Source organism: Scyliorhinus canicula, chromosome 5 (genome assembly GCF_902713615.1).
Source record: "Scyliorhinus canicula chromosome 5, sScyCan1.1, whole genome shotgun sequence".
In the NCBI taxonomy this organism is placed as follows: Eukaryota; Metazoa; Chordata; class Chondrichthyes; order Carcharhiniformes; family Scyliorhinidae; genus Scyliorhinus; species Scyliorhinus canicula.
Genome location: NC_052150.1, coordinates 109053272 through 109074573, shown reverse-complemented (window position 1 = coordinate 109074573; position 21302 = coordinate 109053272). Strand labels below are relative to the sequence as shown.

At 44.7% G+C, this 21302-nt stretch overlaps 1 protein-coding gene across 2 annotated transcripts in view; it reads left to right on the top strand.

Annotated features, from left to right (window-relative positions):
- Positions 1–21302, top strand: part of scin (scinderin) — a 214812-nt gene that overhangs the window by 180721 nt on the left and 12789 nt on the right. For both annotated transcript variants that reach the window (XM_038797494.1, XM_038797495.1), the window contains 4 exons: positions 1106–1280; positions 1409–1530; positions 14309–14386; positions 18247–18307. In XM_038797494.1, the coding sequence (XP_038653422.1) occupies positions 1106–1280; positions 1409–1530; positions 14309–14386; positions 18247–18307 (436 nt within the window). The remainder of the gene's footprint in view (positions 1–1105; positions 1281–1408; positions 1531–14308; positions 14387–18246; positions 18308–21302) is intronic.

Below are 21302 nucleotides of genomic sequence, written 5' to 3'. Positions count from 1 at the left end.
AACCAAGGTTCAAGATAAGTGGTAGAAGGTGCAGTGGGGACAAGAGGAACAACTTTTTTATGCAGAAACCCATGGGTGGTCAGAGACAGGAAAGCTTGGCACTCCCCCTGGTCCCCCTGGCACCTGGACACCTTTGCACTGCCAGCAGTGCCACACTGGCATTGCCAAGGTGTTTAGGTGGCACTGCCAATTTGCCAGCAGTCTGCGAGCATGCCCAGATGCCAAGTTGGCACTGCCAAGGGTCCGGCCCAGGGGTGATCTTTCCAGATAGAGGAGTGAGGGGTGCTTCCAGCGGCTTCCCCAAGGTGGAGAGCGTGAGGGAGATTAAGAGTGGGGGTGCCTGAAAGGAGAGAGGGGGGGATCAAGGCTACCGGCCAAAATGGCGCTCCGATATGCGAGGAACCTTTAAGTGCAGCCTTGGCACGGACAGACTGCCCGAAGTAGAAAAAAAGCAAACTGCTGTTGAATAGCAGGGTGTTTCACGGTGCTGCAGCCTCCAAGAAACATCCCACTAAACATCCCACAAAACGTGCCATTCAGTGGACTTGATAACGAGTCTGCTGAATCACGTCCAGATACTTATTTTGAGTTTTCCCAGCATTTTCTGTTTTTATTTTAGCCTTTAATAAATCAGTGCTGACTTTTATTTCTTAACCCATAGTTTTCCAAGTGCCAATTAATTTTGTCCTCTGTTATTGTCTCTAAGTTTCCCCATTGATATTATGCTGACTGCGTTTATGCTTCTCACTTTTTTGAACTGCTAAAGTAAACTCCTCTGAAATCAGCTCCCATATTTAAGAAGGATTGGAAAATTGCTTCTATTTAGCATTTTAAAATATTCTTTCAGACTGCTCCATATAAATTTTAAAAATGGCACAATTTGTTCTGATGAGTCAGGGCAGCTGTGTTGATTTTGCTAAGTCAGTGGTAAATCGAGTGCACCTTTCCCTGGTAGCCACTTTTTACAGGAAAGTTTGTGTTTATCAATGGTAGATTTCTCCACTTCAGCTTATCACAAAGTACCAACCATTGACATTTGTCTGATATGCAAACTTGTGAAAGGTGATGCATGGGTTCCAATGATTTATTTTTGTTCTATTGTCAGGTTGATGTGGATGCACAGTCTCTGAATTCCAATGATGTTTTTGTACTAAAATTACCAAATGCCGCATATCTTTGGATTGGAAAAGGAGCCAGTGGTGAGGAAGAGCATGGAGCTAAATATATTGCATCTGTCCTAAAATGCACGACAACCAGGATTAGTGAAGGGGAAGAACCTGGTAAGATTTCCATCGAATAATAGTTACTTATTAAAAGTCAAAGGATTTGAAGATGCTTTGAAGAATATTCACTCATACTTGTATACATAAATTATTTGCCTATGTTTTTCAAATGGCTTGTTCACCAGATGCATTTTGGAAGGCTCTTGGCGGCAAGAAAGTGTATCAAACCTCAACTCTGTTACAAAGCGGTTCAGACGACTATCAGCCTCGCTTATTTGCTTGTTCAAATAAGACTGGATGCTTCATTGTAAGTTTTTTAAATTCAAATTAATTGTATATAGTTCTCATGTGAATCTACTGTGAGGTCCTGTATCTAATCAATCATAATGTTTATTTCCTTTTTTTTAAATTTGTCCTCTTGAAATTATAGATTGTTGGTTTATTTCTCGACATCCACACAATTGCAATAAAAATAGAAAATGCTGAAAATATTCAGCAGGTCAGGTAGCACCTGTGGAGAGAGGTTAATGATTGAAATGCAGTTGTGATGACAGGGGTCCCACTCACCAGTTGGAGAATCGGTGGCGGCCCTGCCATTGTGCCATGAGAGGCCTGAAAAAATTACAAGGTAAGCAGACGCTTAGCTGGACGGCATCCATGGCCCACTGAATTAAGGCTCCTGTGGGGTGGAAATCCTACCCCACCAGGAGCTGCCTCCAGAGGCCGGCAGCTCTCCATTAGTAACAACACCTCTGGGAACAGTGATCACTACTGGTAATACATTGAGGCCATTATCGCTGGCTCCTTAGAAAATGGGGGGGGGGGTGGGGTGGTTGGGGGTCACAGGGTGGGGGTTTGCCAGTGGGGGGATGCAAGGTCAAAGGGATGGCTTTCAGCGGGCCTGCCTCTTCCTGATGCTAGATCCTGCGATTCAAGGGTTAATTTGGTAGTTCCCTGGAGGCCTGTGCAAATCCTGTTAAATTCCTGAGCACCCATTAATTCTGCTGGGCTCAAGGGTAATTGGCTTCAAATGGCTTGTTAACGAGCCTAATTGCCCACCTGCCACAAGCGGGTAGTTTTTCAACATTGGGGCCATCTAACCACTCAGTAAATGCAGGACAATTTTCCTGACAGTGGAGTCAGGCACACGGCCTCCCACATGATTCTCCAGGCCCACTCGCTATCTTGTCCTCTTCAGCGGGTTCCAGTATATTCGAGTCATTGTTTCAGGTCTCATCAAAACTGGAAAATGTTCTAGATGTTTTAATTATTACAGAACGGGGAAAAGGTGAAGGAGTGGGAAGAATAAAATGGAAGGTCTGTGATGAAGATCCCGTACCAGCCTCCCCGGACAGGCGCCGGAATGTGGCGACTAGGGGCTTTTCACAGTAGCTTCATTGAAGCCTACTCGTGACAATAAGCGATTTTCATTTCATTTCATTTCATGCAATAAAGGCAGGAGAGATTAAATGACAAAAGGGATGATGGTGCAAGGCAAAATGAGATGGTAGTGGCACAAGTAAAGAAGGAAAAGATGCCTCCAGAAGAGTTGTAAATGGGAAACACAGGGCCATGGAGGAGCCAGCTGGAAAGCCAGCGAGAGCCCTCTGTCACTTCCTTTCGGGAAGGCTCGCCAAATTGTCAAAAAAAATAACTTAACTGGGCAATAACAGGTATTCCCTAGGACCAAACACCCCAGCGGCAATGATCCTGTCCCAGAGCTGCCCGCCAATCAGGCTGCCAGCTGTGCATGGTCGAGGCCCCTGTGGGAGCAGTGAGCGCTGCCAGCAATCCACCCATCTGAGGCCCAGGATCCGCGAGGGACCCAGGCCACAGGTAAATAGAGGTGGGATGGGAATCGTGGGATGGGGGATTGTGTGGGGGTGGTACACAGCAAGAATAGATGGGTAGTTCTCAGCAAGTATCCCCTTCCCAAGGCCAGGTCCCTTGGTCAGACACTGCATGCCTTTGAATGAAAGACCCCTTACTGGGGCTTTTTGGACTTCCCACCCACTAATCGTTAAATACCAATAGCAGCGGTTGCGGCACTTACCAGCTATTAATTGCCCACTTAAGGGCCTCAATTGGAGGGGGAACATCCGCGAGCTCTTTCACCCCTGACTTAATCAGAGCAGATGAGGGTATATAGCGATGTCCCCACCTGCCACCTTCCTGGCCGAATAATGTCCCCAGTCTCCAAACTTGCCTGAGGAGTTTCTGTCCATGGTGGCCTATATCAGGAGACCTCGACTTGAGACCCTAAGTGCACCATTCTCCTTGGTTATTACCTATTATCCCTGGCTGCTAAGAACTGTTTATTTTAAAGAACGACTGGTGGGGGGAGTTGGCAGGGTGGCAGGGGCTAATGAGAAAAGAGAAACACCCTTCTGCTGGGTTCACAATTCTGTACCTGCTGGTTCGAGGATCCTTGAAGTTACCATTTTTTCCAAAGGCCAGAATAGGAGTGGATTGGAAAATTAATATGTCAGGCGGCTGATAACTTGGGATTACCCACTCTGTGTTTAGTCTCCCCATTGCATAATGAGCAATTAGTACAGTATATTAAATTGAAAGAAGTAAAACTAGATTGGTGTTTTACCTGGAAGGGTTGTTTGGTGGGAAAGGAGGATGTAAAAGAGAGTCGAGGGAATGATCCCTCTGGAATGCTGAGAGGGGAAGTGAAGATGTGCTTGGTGTTGCATCATGCTAGTGTTGTTGGAAATGGCAGAGGATGACCGTTGAATGTGGAGACTGAGTTGGAAGTTCAGGATAAGGAAACCTAGAGGGCGCAATCTTGAGCCTGCACCCGCAATCTGTGGGATCGGCAGTGCGGGAGGAAAATTTAATGAGAATCGGGAAAAGAGATTCTCACCGAAGAGATCACGTTTCCTGAATTACCCCACCCCTCGCCAGCAATGTTACAAGATTCACACCCATAAAGGGCGTGAACCTAATTTTAATAAATTTGAATGGATTTCAATATTATTAGCGCCCTCCCCCGCCAAATGATTCCTCTCAGTAAATATCCATACCTTGCCGACGTGACGTGAAGTCAGCATGGTTTACAGCAGGTTTGGCCAGGCGTGAAGCAGTCAAAGGGATCCCTCTTGGGGCGCAGAGGTAAGTGTAGATCCAGAGGTATAAGGACAAGCCTCCTGGCACTGGTTGGCACTGCCTGGTTTGTACTCTCAGATTGATGTTGATAGGTGCACAGTTCCAACCTGGCAGTGCCAACCCATGCTGGGAGCCTTGTGAGAGCACCATGGTGGTGGTGGGGATATTGATGTGTGGTGCGGTTGCGGGGAGAGTGCCAGCTATTCTTTTGTGTTGTTGATGGGGGAGTTTCAATGCCGGCGGTGGATGTTGTGGGTGAGAGGGAGTGGAAGGTTGTTGAGGATTGTCTGGGGGTGGGGGGGTGGGCGGCAGGGGGTGGTCCCCAATACCTCCATGCTGGAGATTAGGGACCGTTAGGCTGCAGCACTGATCGCCATTTAAAAAGGCGCCCCAATCTCTTTGGAGCCGGTTTCCGGCTGTAAGAGGTCCCAGAGTGACAGCATAAACCACACCCACTCATTCATTTTATTGTATCATTCTTTATATTTATGTTTTTACAGAGCTATCTTCTTGATTTAAAAAATATTTTCTTCAGTTTCGCTTTTAATTTCCTTGACTAAACAATCTCCTACTTTAATGTGCCGATTTGTGCTGGAATATTTTGTGTTGTGTTCTCTATTTTGCTTTACCTGGATGGCTTGGATGCGTAGTGTTGAATAAAGAACACAAAGCTTTGTTAACAAACAAAACTATGAATTCATTACACGACTAAGATTTGTTCACATTCCTAAAGTCGCAGATTTCTATATTAAACTCTGCTATCTCTAACTGTAGAACTCTCAAGTAGATAACTGCTCTCTATTATGCCTCACCATCTTCTCCCAGTATCCCAGAAATCACATGATATATATATGACTGTTCTGTGGTTCCCTCTAGTGGTAAGAAGCATTATCATCAACTTGTTAACTCTTTACATCCCAGTCACTATACATATCATAATACCTCACTCATATGTAACCCTGTGATTGGGGTTACGTACAGTTGTGTCAGTCTGATTCAAACATGACCAACTGTATAACAATCGATACTGACAGGTTTTCCCATTGATCCTCTGCCTTGCTTGAGGATAGCAGGCAGAATTTGATCAAAACATTGGATTGCCGAGAGAGGCCGGAAATATGTTTAGATAAGTGAGGCCAGTGAGTTTAACTTCGGTAATAGGGAAGATGCTGGAATCTATCAACAAGGAAGAAATTGCGAGGCATCTGGATAGAAATTGTCCCTTGGGCAGACGCAGCATGGGTTCGTTAAAGGCAGGTCATGCCTAACTAATTTAGTGGAATTTTTTGAGGACATTACCAGTGCAGTAGATAACGGGGAGCCGATGGATGTGGTATATCTGGATTTCCAGAAAGCCTTTGACAAGGTGCCACACAAAAGGTTGCTGCATAAGATAAAGATGCATGGCATTAAGGGTAAAGTAGTAATATGGATAGAGGATTGGTTAATTAATAGAAAGCAAAGAGTTGGGATAAATGGGTGTTTCTCTGGTTGGCAATCAGTAGCTAGTGGTGTCCCTCAGGGATCCGTGTTGGGCCCACAATTGTTCACAATTTACATTGATGATTTGGAGTTGGGGACCAAGGGCAATGTGTCCAAGTTTGCAGATGACACTAAGATGAGTGGTAAAGCGAAAAGTGCAGAGGATACTGGAAGTCTGCAGAGGGATTTGGATAGGTTAAGTGAATGGGCTCGGGTCTGGCAGATGGAATACAATGTTGACAAATGTGAGGTTATCCATTTTGGTAGGACTAACAGCAAACGGGATTATTATTTAAACGATAAAATATTAAAGCATGCCGCTGTTCAGAGAGACTTGGGTGTGCTAGTGCATGAGTCACAGAAGGTTGGTTTACAAGTGCAACAGGTGATTAAGAAGGCAAATGGAATTTTGTCCTTCATTGCTAGAGGGATGGAGTTTAAGACTAGGGAGGTTATGTTGCAATTGTATAAGGTGTTAGTGCGGCCACACCTGGAGTATTGTGTTCAGTTTTGGTCTCCTTACTTGAGAAAGGACGTACTGGCGCTGGAGGGTGTGCAGAGGAGATTCACTAGGTTAATCCCAGAGCTGAAGGGGTTGGATTATGAGGAGAGGTTGAGTAGACTGGGACTGTACTCGTTGGAATTTAGAAGGATGAGGGGGGGATCTTATAGAAACATTTAAAATTATGAAGGGAATAGATAGGATAGATGCGAGCAGGTTGTTTCCACTGGCGGGTGACAGCAGAACTAGGGGGCATAGCCTCAAAATAAGGGGAAGTAGATTTAGGACTGAGTTTAGGAGGAACTTCTTCACCCAAAGGGTTGTGAATCTATGGAATTCCTTGCCCAGTGAAGCAGTTGAGGCTCCTTCATTACATGTTTTTAAGGTAAAGATAGATAGTTTTTTGAAGAATAAAGGGATTAAGGGTTATGGTGTTCGGGCCGGAAAGTGGAGCTGAGTCCACAAAAGATCAGCCATGATCTAATTGAATGGCGGAGCAGGCTCGAGGGGCCAGATGGCCTACTCCTGCTCCTAGTTCTTATGTTCTTATGTTCTTATAACAAACGGGATTGTCTGATGGGGCTCCCTCCTTGATATTATGAGCAGCAGTTCATGAATAACCTGCTGCCAGACTTGCCATGCTATGCAGAATGGCTGCTCACCCCCTAAAGCTACCAGACCAATCCAATCAGAGGACTGACAGCCTTGGTATGGCCAACAAGAATGGTGGCCACTGTTGAAGGCAGGGGCTCTGCATCTTAAACCAGGTAGACTGTAGAAAACGTGGAAAATAAACTTTAGGATTATAGTAATGGAAGGAAAGCCCCTCCAAGGTAATCATTGGGACCATGGTGGCTACCTCCACTGCCCCCTGGGCTGTTGCAGGGAGGCCTATGGCATCCCAACCAGCGATGGAATGATCCACGCTAATGGCATAATGCCAATTACCTGGAAAGTGGACCATTTGCATATTTAACTTGCCTCCTGCCTCATGCAAAAGCCTGCGTGAAGCCAATCCCACCATCGATAAATTTACTTGACGCAGGCCATGGCTCCTCAATTTCCACCTGGTGAAAGTTCGTGAAATCCTCCCCGGTAGCACATGTGCCACCTATTAGACTGGCTATCTCATTATCGGTTAAGACTGTCTAACATGTATGGCTCTATATTTTTCCATGCAGTAAATGTATCCATTGAATTATCAAATGAACTGCAGTTATTTCTGTCACTTAGCATGTATGAACTGATCAGTGATTGCAATGTTCACTTGAAGGAATCGTCATATGCTGAACAAGTACCTTTTTGTTCCAATATTTTATATTATTTTTTGTGCTAGTCACATTTTAACAGTATCAGTGCAGGAAATAGAAAGTCTTCTCACTTTTTGGCATTTAGTGTTCCTAATCAGATGTAGCAGTGACTAATGCAGAAATAAAGAGAACCCTAACACAATCTCAAGAGGCAGAAATGCTAACCAAGTGCACTACTTAGTTTTTAGAAACGAAGAAACATCTTTAAAGATTCTGTCATACAACTTTATGCCTGCGTCATTTCCTCTTTTGGAATTTCCTCCTGCAATGTTAGTGTGAAAGCTATATATATAATATTCTTCATTAGTGTCACAATGGGCTTACATTAACACTGCAATGAAGTTACTGTGAAAACCCCACTCGTCGCCACATTCCAGCACCTGCTCGGGCCCTGAGGCCCGTCCTCAATGACTGTGGAATAAATGTACCAGGATTGGTATTGGATTCCAGTTTAGTCCCCGCTGAGTTAACGTATTCAGCTAGAATGCTACAATTGACTTTGGTATCCTCAGGCTAGAGAAGTAGCAAAATAATTGAGCCAACTGGCAGAAAGTACATTTAGGTGAGGTTTGGACTCCCCACTTACTCCCACAGCTCCTACTTGATGAATGATCAGCAGAGTGAGGTACACAAAGGCTTGTGCTGCCTTTGGAATTGTACTGCAATGAAAATTAATGGGTTTAAGAGAGGGAAAACAAAGTAAAAGTTTAGCAACCGGGTTTTCATGGAAAAGGTGGGAAGGTCGGGTTGGAAGACTTCCTGACCTGGCAGACTTGTCTCACGAGAACATAGAAAATGAGAGCCCTTGTCAGCCCTTTCAGCCTGCTCCACCATTCAATATGATCATCCCTGATCCTCTATCTCAACACTACACTCCTGCCCTCTCCTCATTCCCCTTAATACCTTTACAGTCCAGAAACGTATCTATGTCCTTCTTAAATATGTTCAGTGATTTGGCCTCTAAAGATGTCTGTAGCAGAGAATTCTACAGGCTCACCACTCTCTTAAGTAAAGACATTTCTCTTCATCTCAGTCCTAAATGGCCAATTTCGGATCTTGATCCCCTTATTCTAAATACCCCCCCCCCCTCCTCCCCCCCCCCCCCCCCCCCCCCCCCCCCCCCAGGCCAGGGGAGACAACATTCCTGCATCCAGTTTGTCCAGCCCTGTCAGAATTTCATACGTTTCAATTAGATCCCTTCTAAACTCCAGTAAATACAGGACTAGTCGACCCAATCTCTCTGCATATGACAATCCTGCCATCCCAGAAATTAGTCTGCTGAACCTTTGCTGAACTCCCCGGATGGAAAGTACATCCTTTCTCAGATAAGAAGACCAAAACAGCAAACAATACTCAAAGTGTGGTCTCACCAAGACCCTGTACAGCTGCAGTAAGACATCCTTGCTCCCCTATTCAGGACCTCTTGCAACGAAGGCCAACATACTATTTGCCTTCCTAACTGCTTGCAGTATCTGCATGCTTGTCTTCAATGACTGGTGTACTAGGACAACTAGATCCCTTTCTACATAAACATTTCCCCATTTATCATCATTTAAATAATACTCTTGTCATTCTGTTTCTGTGTCTGAAGTGGATAACTTCACATTTATCCAATTTATACTGAATCTGTAATGTACTTGCCCACTCATTCAACAGAGGGTAGCAGTAGAAGGGTGCTTTTCTGAATGGAAGGCTATGACTAGCGGCATTCCACAGCGATCAGTTCTGGGACCTTTGTTGTTCATAGTGTATATAAATGATTTGGAAGAAAATATAGCTGGTCTGATTAGTAAGTTCGCAGACAACAAAAAAATTGATGGAGTTGCGGATAGTGAAGAGGATTGTCAGAGGATACAGCAGGATATAGATTGGTTGGAGTCTTGGGCGGAGAAATGGTAAATGGTGTTTAATCCAGGCAAGTGTGAGGTAATGCACTTTGGAAGGTCTAATGCATGTAGGAATTACACAGTAAATGGTAGAACTCTTGCAAGTATTGACAGGCAGAGAGATCTGGCGTGCATGTTCTCTGATGACTGAAAATGGCAACGTATGTGGATAAGATGGTCAAGAAGGCATACGACATGTTGGCCTTTATTGGCCAGGGCATTGAATATAAAAATTGGCAAGTCATGTTTCAGCTGTACAAAATCTTATTTAGGCCACATTTGGAATATTGTGTACAATTTTAGTCACCACACTACCAGAAGGATATGGATGCTTTGGAGAGGGTACACAAGCGGTTTACTAGGATGTTGCCTGGTATGGAGGGCATTAGCTATGAGGAGGGGTTATATAAACTTGGTCTGTTCTCACTAGAACGACGCAGGTTGAGAGGCAACCTGATAGACGTCTACAAGATTATGAGTGGCATGGACAGAGTGGATAGTCAGATGCTCCTTCCGAGGGTAGGAGAGTCAAGTACTGGGGGACATAGGTTTAAAGTGTGTGGGGAAAAGTTTAGAACAGATGTGCGAGGCAAGTTTTTTACACAGAGGGTGGTAAATATATGAAACGCGCTGCCTGGGGAGGTGGTGGGAGCCGGTACGATAGCGGCATTTAAGGGACATTGAGACAAATATATGAATAGGGTGGGAAGGAAGGATACGGACTCCATAACACAGGTGAAGAAGGTAGTCATGAAGGCATATGGCATGCTTGCCTTCATTGGCCGGGGCATTGAGTATAAAAATTGGCACATCATGTTGCAGCTGTATAGAACCTTAGTTAGGCCACACTTGGAGTATAGTGTTCAATTCTGGTTGCCACACTACCAGAAGGATGTGGAGGCTTTAGAGAGGGTGCAGAAGAGATTTACCAGGATGTTGCCTGTTATGGAGGGTATTAGCTGTGAGGAGCGGTTGAATAAACTTGGTTTGTTCTCACTGGAACGAAGGAGGTTGAGGGGGCGACCTGGTAGAGTTGTACAAAATTATGAGGGGCATAGACAGTGGATAGTAAGAGATTTTTTCCTTGGGTACAGGGGTCAATTACTAGGGCGCAATGGTTCAAGGTGCGAGGGGCAAGGTTTAGAGGAGATATCTGAGGCAAGGTTTTTACACAGAGTGTCGTGGGTGCCTGGAACTCGCTGCCGGAGGAGATGGTGGAAGCAGGGACGATAGTGACATTTAAGGGGCATCTTGACAAATACATGAACAGGATGGGAATAGAGGGATACCGTCCCCGGAAGTGCAGAAGATTTTAGTTTAGACGGGCAGTGTGGTCGGCGCAGGCTTGGAGGGTCGAAGGGCCTGTTCATGTGCTGAATTGTTCTTTGTTCTTTGTCCAAATCATCTTGAAACCTCTTAACATGCTTCTCACCATTCACATTCCCATTAAGTTTGTGTTATCATCAAACGTGGAAATATTACTTTTGGTTTCCTCATCCAAATTATTGATGTTTAGTATATTGAGAATAACTGGGGCCAAAGCCTGATACCTGCGGGACCCCACGAGTTACTGCCTCAGTTCAAAAAAGATCAATTTATGGGCAGCACGGTGGTTGAGTGGTTAGCACTGCTGCCTCACGGCGCCGAGGTCCCAGGTTCGATGCCTGCCCAGAGTCACTGTTGTGGTGAGTTAGCACATTCTCCCTGTGTTTGCATAGGTTTCGCCCCCACAACCTAAAAGATGCGCAGGGTAGGTGGATTGGCCACACTAAATTGCCCTATTATTGGGAAAAATTAATTGGGTACTCTAAATTTATTTTTTAAAAATAAAAAAAGATCAATTTATTCCTACTTGCTGTTTCCTGTCTGCTAACGGATTCTCAGTCCATGCCAATATATTACCCCCAACCCCATGCACTTTAATTTTGCACATTAACTTCATGTGTGGGACTTTATCAAAAGCTTTCGGAAATACATCACATCCACTGGTTTGTCCTTAACTATTCTATTAATTATATATCTAATTAATTATATATTTAATTATCTATTAAATATGCTTGTTAAATATGATATCCCTTTCATAAATCCATGTTAACTTTGTCTAATCCCATCAATATTTTCTGTGCCCTATTCCGGCATCCTTCATAGACTACTGATATCAGGCTAATTGGTCTGTAATTTCTTGTTTTCTCCCTCCTTTATAAATATCTTCTTTAAAAGGATTTTTGTCAACATGTTTTCATTTTGAGGAGGGGCCTGGAATGAGGCAGGCTCACTGCCTCTGGAAGCCGGCAAGCTGGAGCGGCTGCCTCCATTTATTGGACATTGACTCAGTTTTACTGATAAATGTCAGTCCCTCAAACCCTTGCCTTGCAATCCCCAATCCACATGTCCTCTCCATGCCCCTGATAACCCCGTGCCACCTCCATGTCCTCCCATATCCCCCATGCATCATCCATAGCCAGTCACCCAGTAACAACTATGAGCAGATATCAGGATATCTTTGAAATTTACATTTTTGAAAAATCTTGTAACAATCTGATACAGTTTCCATTTTCAAAGACATTTCATACTGAAAAAACTCTCCATCATAAAATATTTTTAATTCCCTCAAGTGCTGAACGTGCGGTAAAAACAAACACACATCCACTTACAATGGAAAGACTTTTTAAAACTGTCCATCAAATTGTGAATATGACCCTTTTGTTCAGCTGAGTTGTTCTGGAAATATTGAAACTCAGCCAAGCATTCATAACAACCTCAGCTATCAAAACCAAAATTTGAAAAAATCAACAACGACGTCCATTAAAACTGAAACACCAGATGGCCACTTTTAAAAGTTGGGTCTGCTGTGTCATTTACATTTCAAAACACAATGTTAATCAATTACGTGTAGCAGGTTCTGAGATCTGTTCAACAATGAACACTTCAGTTGTGGATATGGGCCCCCGCACTTCCGATTTTGAGTCTGCGCATGTGCACGGCGGCAGCCTCTAATAGCGCACCAAGCGCCATGGTGGACTCGGACCAGGTAGGCAGATTGAAAATGTAGACCCTCCCGTTCGCGCTTCAGGAACTGACTGCGCAAGTATTAACCCCGGCCGCCTATTAGGCCCCCTTCCACGGTGTCCAATCCCCCCACTCCCCACGAGGGCGGCCATGGGCTGAGTCTACAGCCGCCACGCGAGCATCCGACCGGTATTAGCAGGTTAGTTCCACGTTGTCGGGAACTCGGCCAGTCGGGAGCGGAGAATTGCTCTGTCAATGGGCCCCATGCCACACAACGTACTCCACGATCATGCCGATTCTCGGGTTCTGGAGAATTGCCGGACCGGCGCCAGGCCTGATTTTGGCGTGAAATTGGATTCACCTCCCCCATGCCGAAATCACGTTCGGAGCGGGGCTGCGGAGAATCCAGCCCCAGACTTCTTTGGGGCGGGGTTTCAAAACCTGTCAATTAAAGAATTCCAGTAGTAGGTGATAGGTTTTTTTGTCGGTTCCCCACTTGGAATTGCATTTCCCCATGGCTCACTACTCCTCTGAGCTGCCTTGAACCACATTCTTACCAGAACGTGCCCCACTCCATGAAAATAGCTGGCTGTCTGAAAAGGCTACTCCTACCCCAGGCAAGAGCAAGATTGCTGGTGAGTGCTGAGTGAGTGCTCTTTCACCGCCCACATCTTTAACCCAGAGCCATAAAAATACCACACAATAGGAAAGGAGACAGAACTCTGTCCGGACTGCCATTTCTAAATTCCCCCTACCTCTGTTCCGGTACAGGTGGAAATATGAAAATTTGGGCCCAGGCATTTGTTGTTATAACAACAATAATGATCTTTATTCATAGAATCACTGAATTTACAGTGCAGAAGGAGGCCATTCGGCCCATCGAGTCTGGACCGGCCCTTGGAAAGAACACCCTACGCAAGCCCACACTTTCACCCCATCCATGTAACACAGGAACCCCACCCAACCTTTTTGGACACTAAGGGCAATTTAACATGACCAATCCACCTACCTTGCACATCTTTGGACAGTGGGAGGAAACCTGAGCACCTGGAGGAAACCCACGCAGAAGCGGGGAGAACGTGTAGACTCCGCACAAACAGTGATCCAAGCCAGGGATAAGTAGGCTTACATTAACACTACAAGAAGCTACTGTGAAAAGCCCCTAGTTGGCTCACAGCACGTCTTTCAGAACTTGTGGGAGGAAACCGGAACACCTGGAGTATGGCCATGCAGACACAGGGAGAACATGCAGACTGTGCACAGACAGTGACCGAAGTCGGGAATCGAACCTGGGACCCTAGTGCTGTGAAGCAACAGTGCCGGCCACTGTGCTATCATGCCAACCAGAGGTGTCTTTTTATTTTAACATAAATTCAAATAATTCCACATCCCACATTCATATTCCATATGAATATTTTATGAATTTTCTCAGATGCACTGAAGATAATACAGTTGTGGTTCTCTGAAAGTATATGTTCTGCTTCTGTTTGATATCTTTTGGGAGTCATCTGTTTATCGATAATGATAAACATCAACTTGACTATTATCCGTAAACAGGTTCGAATTGACTTGACTCATGTTACAAGTCACACAAACAACTCTCCAAATAAGCATTGTGCTTAATACAGAGTAAATCCAGTTTATGATACGACTGTTCTGGCTCATAATGCTAGAATCATGGCTTTTGTTTTCAAATTATGTTCACCAATAATGTTAACCAAAGTTAGTTTATGTGATGTACCAATATTCAATGTGATAATGATAATATATTCTTCCTTTTAGATTGAGGAGGTTCCTGGGGAATATACGCAAGATGATTTAGCTGAAGATGATGTCATGCTATTCGATGTTTGGGATCAGGTCTGTCAAGAAAATCTTTAAACTCATGTGCGCAATTGGTTTATATGACAAATGTGACACACGTGTACATAAAGTTCAGCTTCTTGCTACCCCATCCCATCACCATCACAATTTATGTTCTTTTGAGATATAGTAATAATAAGGCTTTAATTACCCAGATTTGGTTTTCAAAAAAACAAATCTGCCTAATTATTTGCTCCAGCAGCCTCCAATAAATTCTACCCACTGTTTTTGGCTTAGGTTGAGGAAGAGAAATGGGGCAGTATTCTCTGTCCCATCACATGAGAGCACTTCCTTCTCCACTATTTCCAAAGAGCTTGTCCTATATGTTACCTTTACTCAGTATCCCTGTCACGCTGCCGGCCACGGGAAGTGGTAACTGCAGCCCGATGACTGGGAACAAGTATTCTGAGCAGAACCCTTGAAGTTGGGACCAAACCCTTCACACGTGCAGTGGTGACACTCATTGACAGCACTATTTGTGGACCAACTTGTAGTTGACTTGAGCTGCACAAATGTATTTCCTCTGATCCTGTTTATGAGATTCATGAGCTTGAACCAGTTAGGTTAATCTGAAGTAGAAATCTGAATGAAACTGAGTTATTTCAACCCTAATATTATTTCAAAGGGTCTTATAAGGACATGTATGTCACCTAAAATTATATTATTGAAGACAAAGTGAGAGTGTAGGATTGCATGTTAAAATGTGTTTCTAATTAGGATGTTTCAGTTGGGAGGTGAAACAAGTAGCGTCTGTATCGTCCCCAATATAGGAAATACGTTTGAGGAGGGTCATTCCATGAATCCTTGCATTGCATTCTCTCATTTCACTTTATGTGTAATGGGGCAAGAAAGAGACACAAATGCTGAGTTCACTATATGGAATCATGAGATGCTGCTGACGTCTCCTTTTACTTGCAAACAGGCAGAAAGTGGTGCAGACAAATTTTGCTCCTGCTCCCTTCCCACATCTAAGATGTGGTACTTATTCTATACATCGCATAAAAATGAAAAACTAAGTGAAATCCTCAGGATATGAACTCACTGAATTTTAGGTTCTAATCTATCCCACCACCAAGCTATATGACAGTAAATTATGCAGGAATTAGAAAAGGCAAACAAAATATAAATTCAAGGGTTGCAAGGTTCTCATTATTTCAGCAATGCAGATACCATTTTGGTACCAAAGTGATATCAAAGCTTGAATGATCATGTCCAGCAGGGATATATTTTGGTCAGGGCATTAGCACAGGTGTTAGGAGCATCAGAAGTGTAGAGAGTAGGCAGATTGTCAGTCAACATGTAATGCTTATTTGGTTCCAGCTCTTCTATTTTTGAGCTGATTTCTCCAGTTGACACTCTCATTTAAAGACACAGAGCTCAACATGTGTTCAGCAGCAGGAAGAACTCCTACCAGCATTATTTTAAGGGATCATCAAATACTTATAGGTTGATTGATAACTTATTTATACAGGCACTATCTGAGTTTGTGGAAGGGCTTTTCAAACTTGCGACGTTTACATCGAGTGGTGTTGCACATGGTGAAGGGCTTGGTCCTAACTTCAAGGATTCTGCTCAGAATACTTGTTCCCAATCATGGGACTGCAGTCACCACCTCCTGTGGCCGGCACCATGACGGGGAGATTGAGCAAAGGTAACACATAGTACTGTACAAGCTCCTTGGAAAGGGAGGAGAAGGGGGTGAAGTGCTCTCGGCAAAAGAGTCTTTGCAGAGCATTTCTCTTCCCTCTCCCTAAGCCAAGAACAATGGGTAGAATTTATTGGAGCCTTCGGGAGCAAGTAAGATGGCGGGCAAGCCCAGAGAATCTCATGGAAGGTTCCGCACCCGACTCCCAGTGGAGGGATAACTCTTCCATATTGAGTATGCAACGCAAAGAGGGAAACATGGGAAAGTTACTCACCAATGGTCAGATGTCAATTAAGCTTGCTAATGAACCACTTAAATTCAATTAACCCTGAGCCCACTGATGGCTCAGGAATTAAATGGGACTCCAGGAGCCTCCTGAAACTCACCCAGCAAACCCTGTCAGGATATCTAGTGCATGCTATGGGGGTCCCCTCATTCACAGGCAGTTCGTGCCTAATCAAGGGTCCTGCATCAGGACGGCAAGGGGCAAATGAAAGCCAGCCGCTGCCCTTGCTTCTGAAAGTCCTTGCTTCTCTCACTCACAAGCCACTCCCTGCAAACCCCTTCCTTCACAACAATCTCCCTCCAGGGATCCCTGGTGAAGGCCTAGTACAATACCAGCAGTAACCACCATTCCTCGTGGCTCTACTGGAATTAGGTAGCTGCTGATCTTTGATTGAGTGAGAACTGCCGGGGAAAGAATTTCCCCCTGACTGGGGTCTTGTTCAAGTGGGAGACCGAACAGTGCCATGGTAAATGCCTGGCTCCCGATAATTCCATCGGGCCTTCAGTGAAAAGCGATGTGAGTTTTCCACCTGTTCTATAACCATGGACAGGAGGACTGTTGTCACCAAAACTAAATTGCATGAAGAAGCTGCTCATGGAAATCTTCCACATCTTTCAGGCAGATCTGCAGCCTCGGAGCAGGACAGGGCAGCAATGGGTGTGGCGTGGCAGTGTTCGTGATCGCGGCTACAATTTTCTTTGCATTGAGATCAGTTCCAGGCCGGAGCAGGTGACAACTCCCCTCCACTGCTGTGTAAAGGAGGGGACTGATGCTCCATTTACAAAGAGGGAGGAATACGTTGCAATCTCTCTTTTCAAAGTGTTGCCTGATGGTCCATGGAGCCATTGAATGCAAACACATGGGTTTGCGGGTGGGAACATGTAAATATTGAGATGCACCACAACTACAAAGGGGTCCACTCCTTGAATGTGTAATTGGTGTGTGGCCAATACTCCGCGTATTATCCTGATGAATGTCCATCATGCAGCAGTCATGATGTATTCATTCGGCGCCAGTCTGCACTCGGTCATTATTTTAACATTCACATCAAATCACAGAGTTGCTGCTGGGTGACAAGGGCTGTTCACTGACAACCTGGCTCATGACTGCAGCCAGCGCACAATTCAAACACACAAAGTAACATTTATATAAAGGGAGCCATTCTGCCATATGAAACTTCACAGAATCACAGAATTTACAGTGCAGAAGGAAGCCATTCACCCATCAAGTCTGCACCGGCCCTTGGAAAGAGCACCCTACCTAACCCCACACCTCCACCCTATCCCCACACTTCCACTCTATCCCCATAACCCCATTTTACCTTAACGTTATTGAACAGACAATGGGAGTGCTCAATCGACACTCACAACACAACTGTCTGAAGCTCTTTGAAATAGTCCTCAAGGACTTGTCAGAGTGTGCGTCACGGTTCATCGTAGTCTGCTGTATCCTGCACAATCATGTCATTATGCAGACTAACCCTTACCATCAGGTACATAGTGAGTAGCTGAGGAGGATGGCGGAGGAACATGATGATGGCTGAGGGAAGAAAATAAATGGTCTTTCCGGCCAGACTGTCCATGATCGGCTCATCTGACTCCAATCGCAACTCGCCGAATGTGTGTCTTTCAATTGGCATTCAACCCACAGAGTGATGCACTTCCAATTCAATTTCCAAATACTTTACGAACAATTACTGTTAAATGGTATCTTGTAAATATATTTTTGATTGAACCTTATACAGTGTAGCCACGCATATCCCTCATTATCTTCATCTTGGGGTGAAGTTTATAAAGAGATAGATGTTCAGCAGGTGTTTTTACATAAAACTGCCAGCATACAAGTGAATATGTAAATTGCTTTGTAAGTATAAATTATTTGCAGTGTGACCTGAGATCTGTATGGCAATTATCTATTAATATTTAGGTCTTTATCTGGATCGGAAATGATGCCAATGAAGTGGAGAAAACTGAGTCAGTAAAATCGGGTAAGTGGGAATTATCTTCCTGTGTTATGCAGAGGGATGATTTTCTAAGGGTGAAAAGATCAATTTCTCAAAGTTTCAATAGAACTGATCAATGAAAAAATAATTCATTTGATCCAGAGAATGGCAGCATTGCTATTCGCCCAATTTCCCTCTTCTTTCCCGCCACCTGCCTTTCGATTTTCTGTCCCTTCTCCTCTTGAAGCTCTTAACTTGTGCTTGGATAGAGTTTCACACAAATTGCCCATTATCCTGAGGCCCACTTGAGTGCCATTACTGCTCTCAAAACTGAGCTTGGCCAATTCAGCACAGAGCAAGGATTGAACTGGGATTATTCACTTTCATGTTGGTTTACCAGTGAAGTTTTGGGGAGCTCACAAGTAGAAATCTACATGCCAAAAATCTTGGCACTGCTTATGTCCAATAGAATGAATTTATCAAACAATGCCCTGCTGTGCCACTGTGTGCAATATTTTCTTTTAATTTAGAGTGCTCAATTCATTTTTTTACAATTAAGGAGCAATTTAGCACCTCCCCTGCACATCTTTTGGGTTGTGGGGGCAAAACCCACACAAACACAGGAAGAATGTGCAAACTCCACAAGGACAGTGACCCAGAGCCAGGATTGAACCTGGGACCTCGGGGCCTGTGAGCCAGCAGGCTAACCACTGCGCCACTGTGCTGCCCTACTGTGTGCAATATTAATGTGCTATTTCCCTAATGAGAAATGTCTGTTTTAATCAATTCCTATAGAGGTGGATGCATTCCTTCCCAATGAAATAGCAATGTTTGCTGTTGCTATTTCTCCCACTGTAACATACAGATTCTGCAGTTGTTTCAAGCTATCTTAAATTAGCAACTGTAATTTTCTCTAGTCCCGTGACACACTTATGATTACTCTATTTGATGTTTAAAAATGAAAAGATAAAAGTAATTGGTTTTCCTTCAGTTGTAGTTTCTGTGTTGTAAGCATAGATCTGAAATGTACGATTTACATTCTTTCAGCGTTATTTCCTGTATGTGACCTATTATTATTTTATCAGGATAACATTGGGATACTTACCATAGAATTTGCAGTGTAGAAGGAGGCCATTCAGCCCATCGAGTCTGCACCGGCTCTTGGAAAGAGCACCCTACCCAAGGTCAACACCTCCACCCTATGCCCATAACCCAGTAACCCCACCCAACACTAAGGGCAATTTTGGATACTAAGGGCAATTTATCATGGCCAATCCACCTAACCTGCACATCTTTGGACTGTGGGAGGAAACCGGAGCACCCGGAGGAAACCCACCCACACACGGGGAGGATGTGCAGACTCCGCACTGACAGTGACCCAAGCCGGAATCGAACCTGGGACCCTGGAGCTGTGAAGCAGTTGTGCTATCCACAATGCTGCTGTGCTGCCCACGGTATTGGGAAGGTACATTGTTGACAGCTGTATGTGAGCTCTCACTGTAAGGGGTCCTTAGCTCTAACTATTTGGAATAACTATAACATCTTCCTAGACTAATCAAAATGACAGCAGAAACTCCACAGGTTTATTGTCAGGCTCACTTTTAAAATCTTTAATGTGGACCTGTAAAAATGCAATTGTAAAAATCCTGGGAGGTACTTTAACATCGGTGAAAGTGTAGGTTTGGGTTCGATGGGACGGTCAAGTTCCAGAAAAAATGCAAGCCCCAACTTGTCGACTTCTGTATTTACCTTCAACACATGAAGCGGTAATTACACAAAACCCTCAGAAGTGGGTTTTCAATTTCAATCTGTTAATGACTCACTTACAATAATACTAACATGAAGTTTGCAATTTGATGTGGGTGTTCTGAGTTTCCTGAAACTTGCCGGTAAAAGGGAGGCAAGAACATAGCAACAATAAGCAACGACAAGAAATAGTAACAATTGAGGGGCTGAAGACATGACACGGAAATATGATAATAAATACTGACACTTCACAACTGCTTACTTGCCAGTTTGTGTGAAAGATTTCTGAACAACACTTGTGCTGAAAGAAGAGAAGTAACTTTTTAAACTTTGGTGATTCCATCTTCTAATCTGCACTTCGAAGCTCTGATCGATCATATCTGATTGGGTGCCTCACATGCTATGTTGTTTTGGGCTTCAGATGAGGACCAAGATGAGCAGTAACAGGAGTGTGAACCCTCTATGAATCCTCTGTTCATAGACCTATTGCTTCACAAAACAGAAGGGATCAGCAGAAAGATACAGCTCACAAGAGGAAATCATGGGCTGAATTCAACATCGATGCGACCCACCGCTTCGCCGGCAGCACCCTCACGTCCGCAGATTTCCCGACGGTGTGGGGATGCCCACAATGGGAAATCCCATTGGCCAGCTGCTGGGGCTGCGCATTCCACTGAGCTGTCGCACATCAGATGGCTCTCCTCCAGAACGCAGTAAAATAGGCACTTTTGAATAAATTTAGCCCGAAAATTCAGACTTGTTCTCCTTGTAAATAGAAAGGAAGAGGAAAGGAACACTATGCCAGCAATTGGTAGCTCAAGAGGTCACAGGGAAGGTAGAAGCAATGGAAAAGGACAGGAACAGCGAGCGAGCGAGTCGGAGGACCCACGAGGCAAGAGGTCCCCGGCCACCCCCGAAACAGGGAGAACGATGACCTGAACAACAAGCTCCCGCAACACCCCCCCCCCCCCCCCCCCCCCTCCACTTCCCCACACACACCTGGAGAGGGATGGAAACGATATTTCTGACTAAGAAATTGACCACGATGAAGGAGGTAATCAAAGTGGAGATCCAGGTGGCGGTCAAGGTGGCAGTGGTGGAGGCGCTCGTCGGCATGCAGCGGGTGATTGACGGATCGGGGAAGACGCTGGAGGCTCAGGGCACTGGTCAGCATGCAGCCGGTGATTGACGGACCGGGGAAGAAGCTGGAGGCTCAAGGCACTGGTCAGCATTCAGCCAGTGATTGACGGACCGGGGAAGAAGCTGGAGGCTCAGGGCACTGGTCAGCATGCAG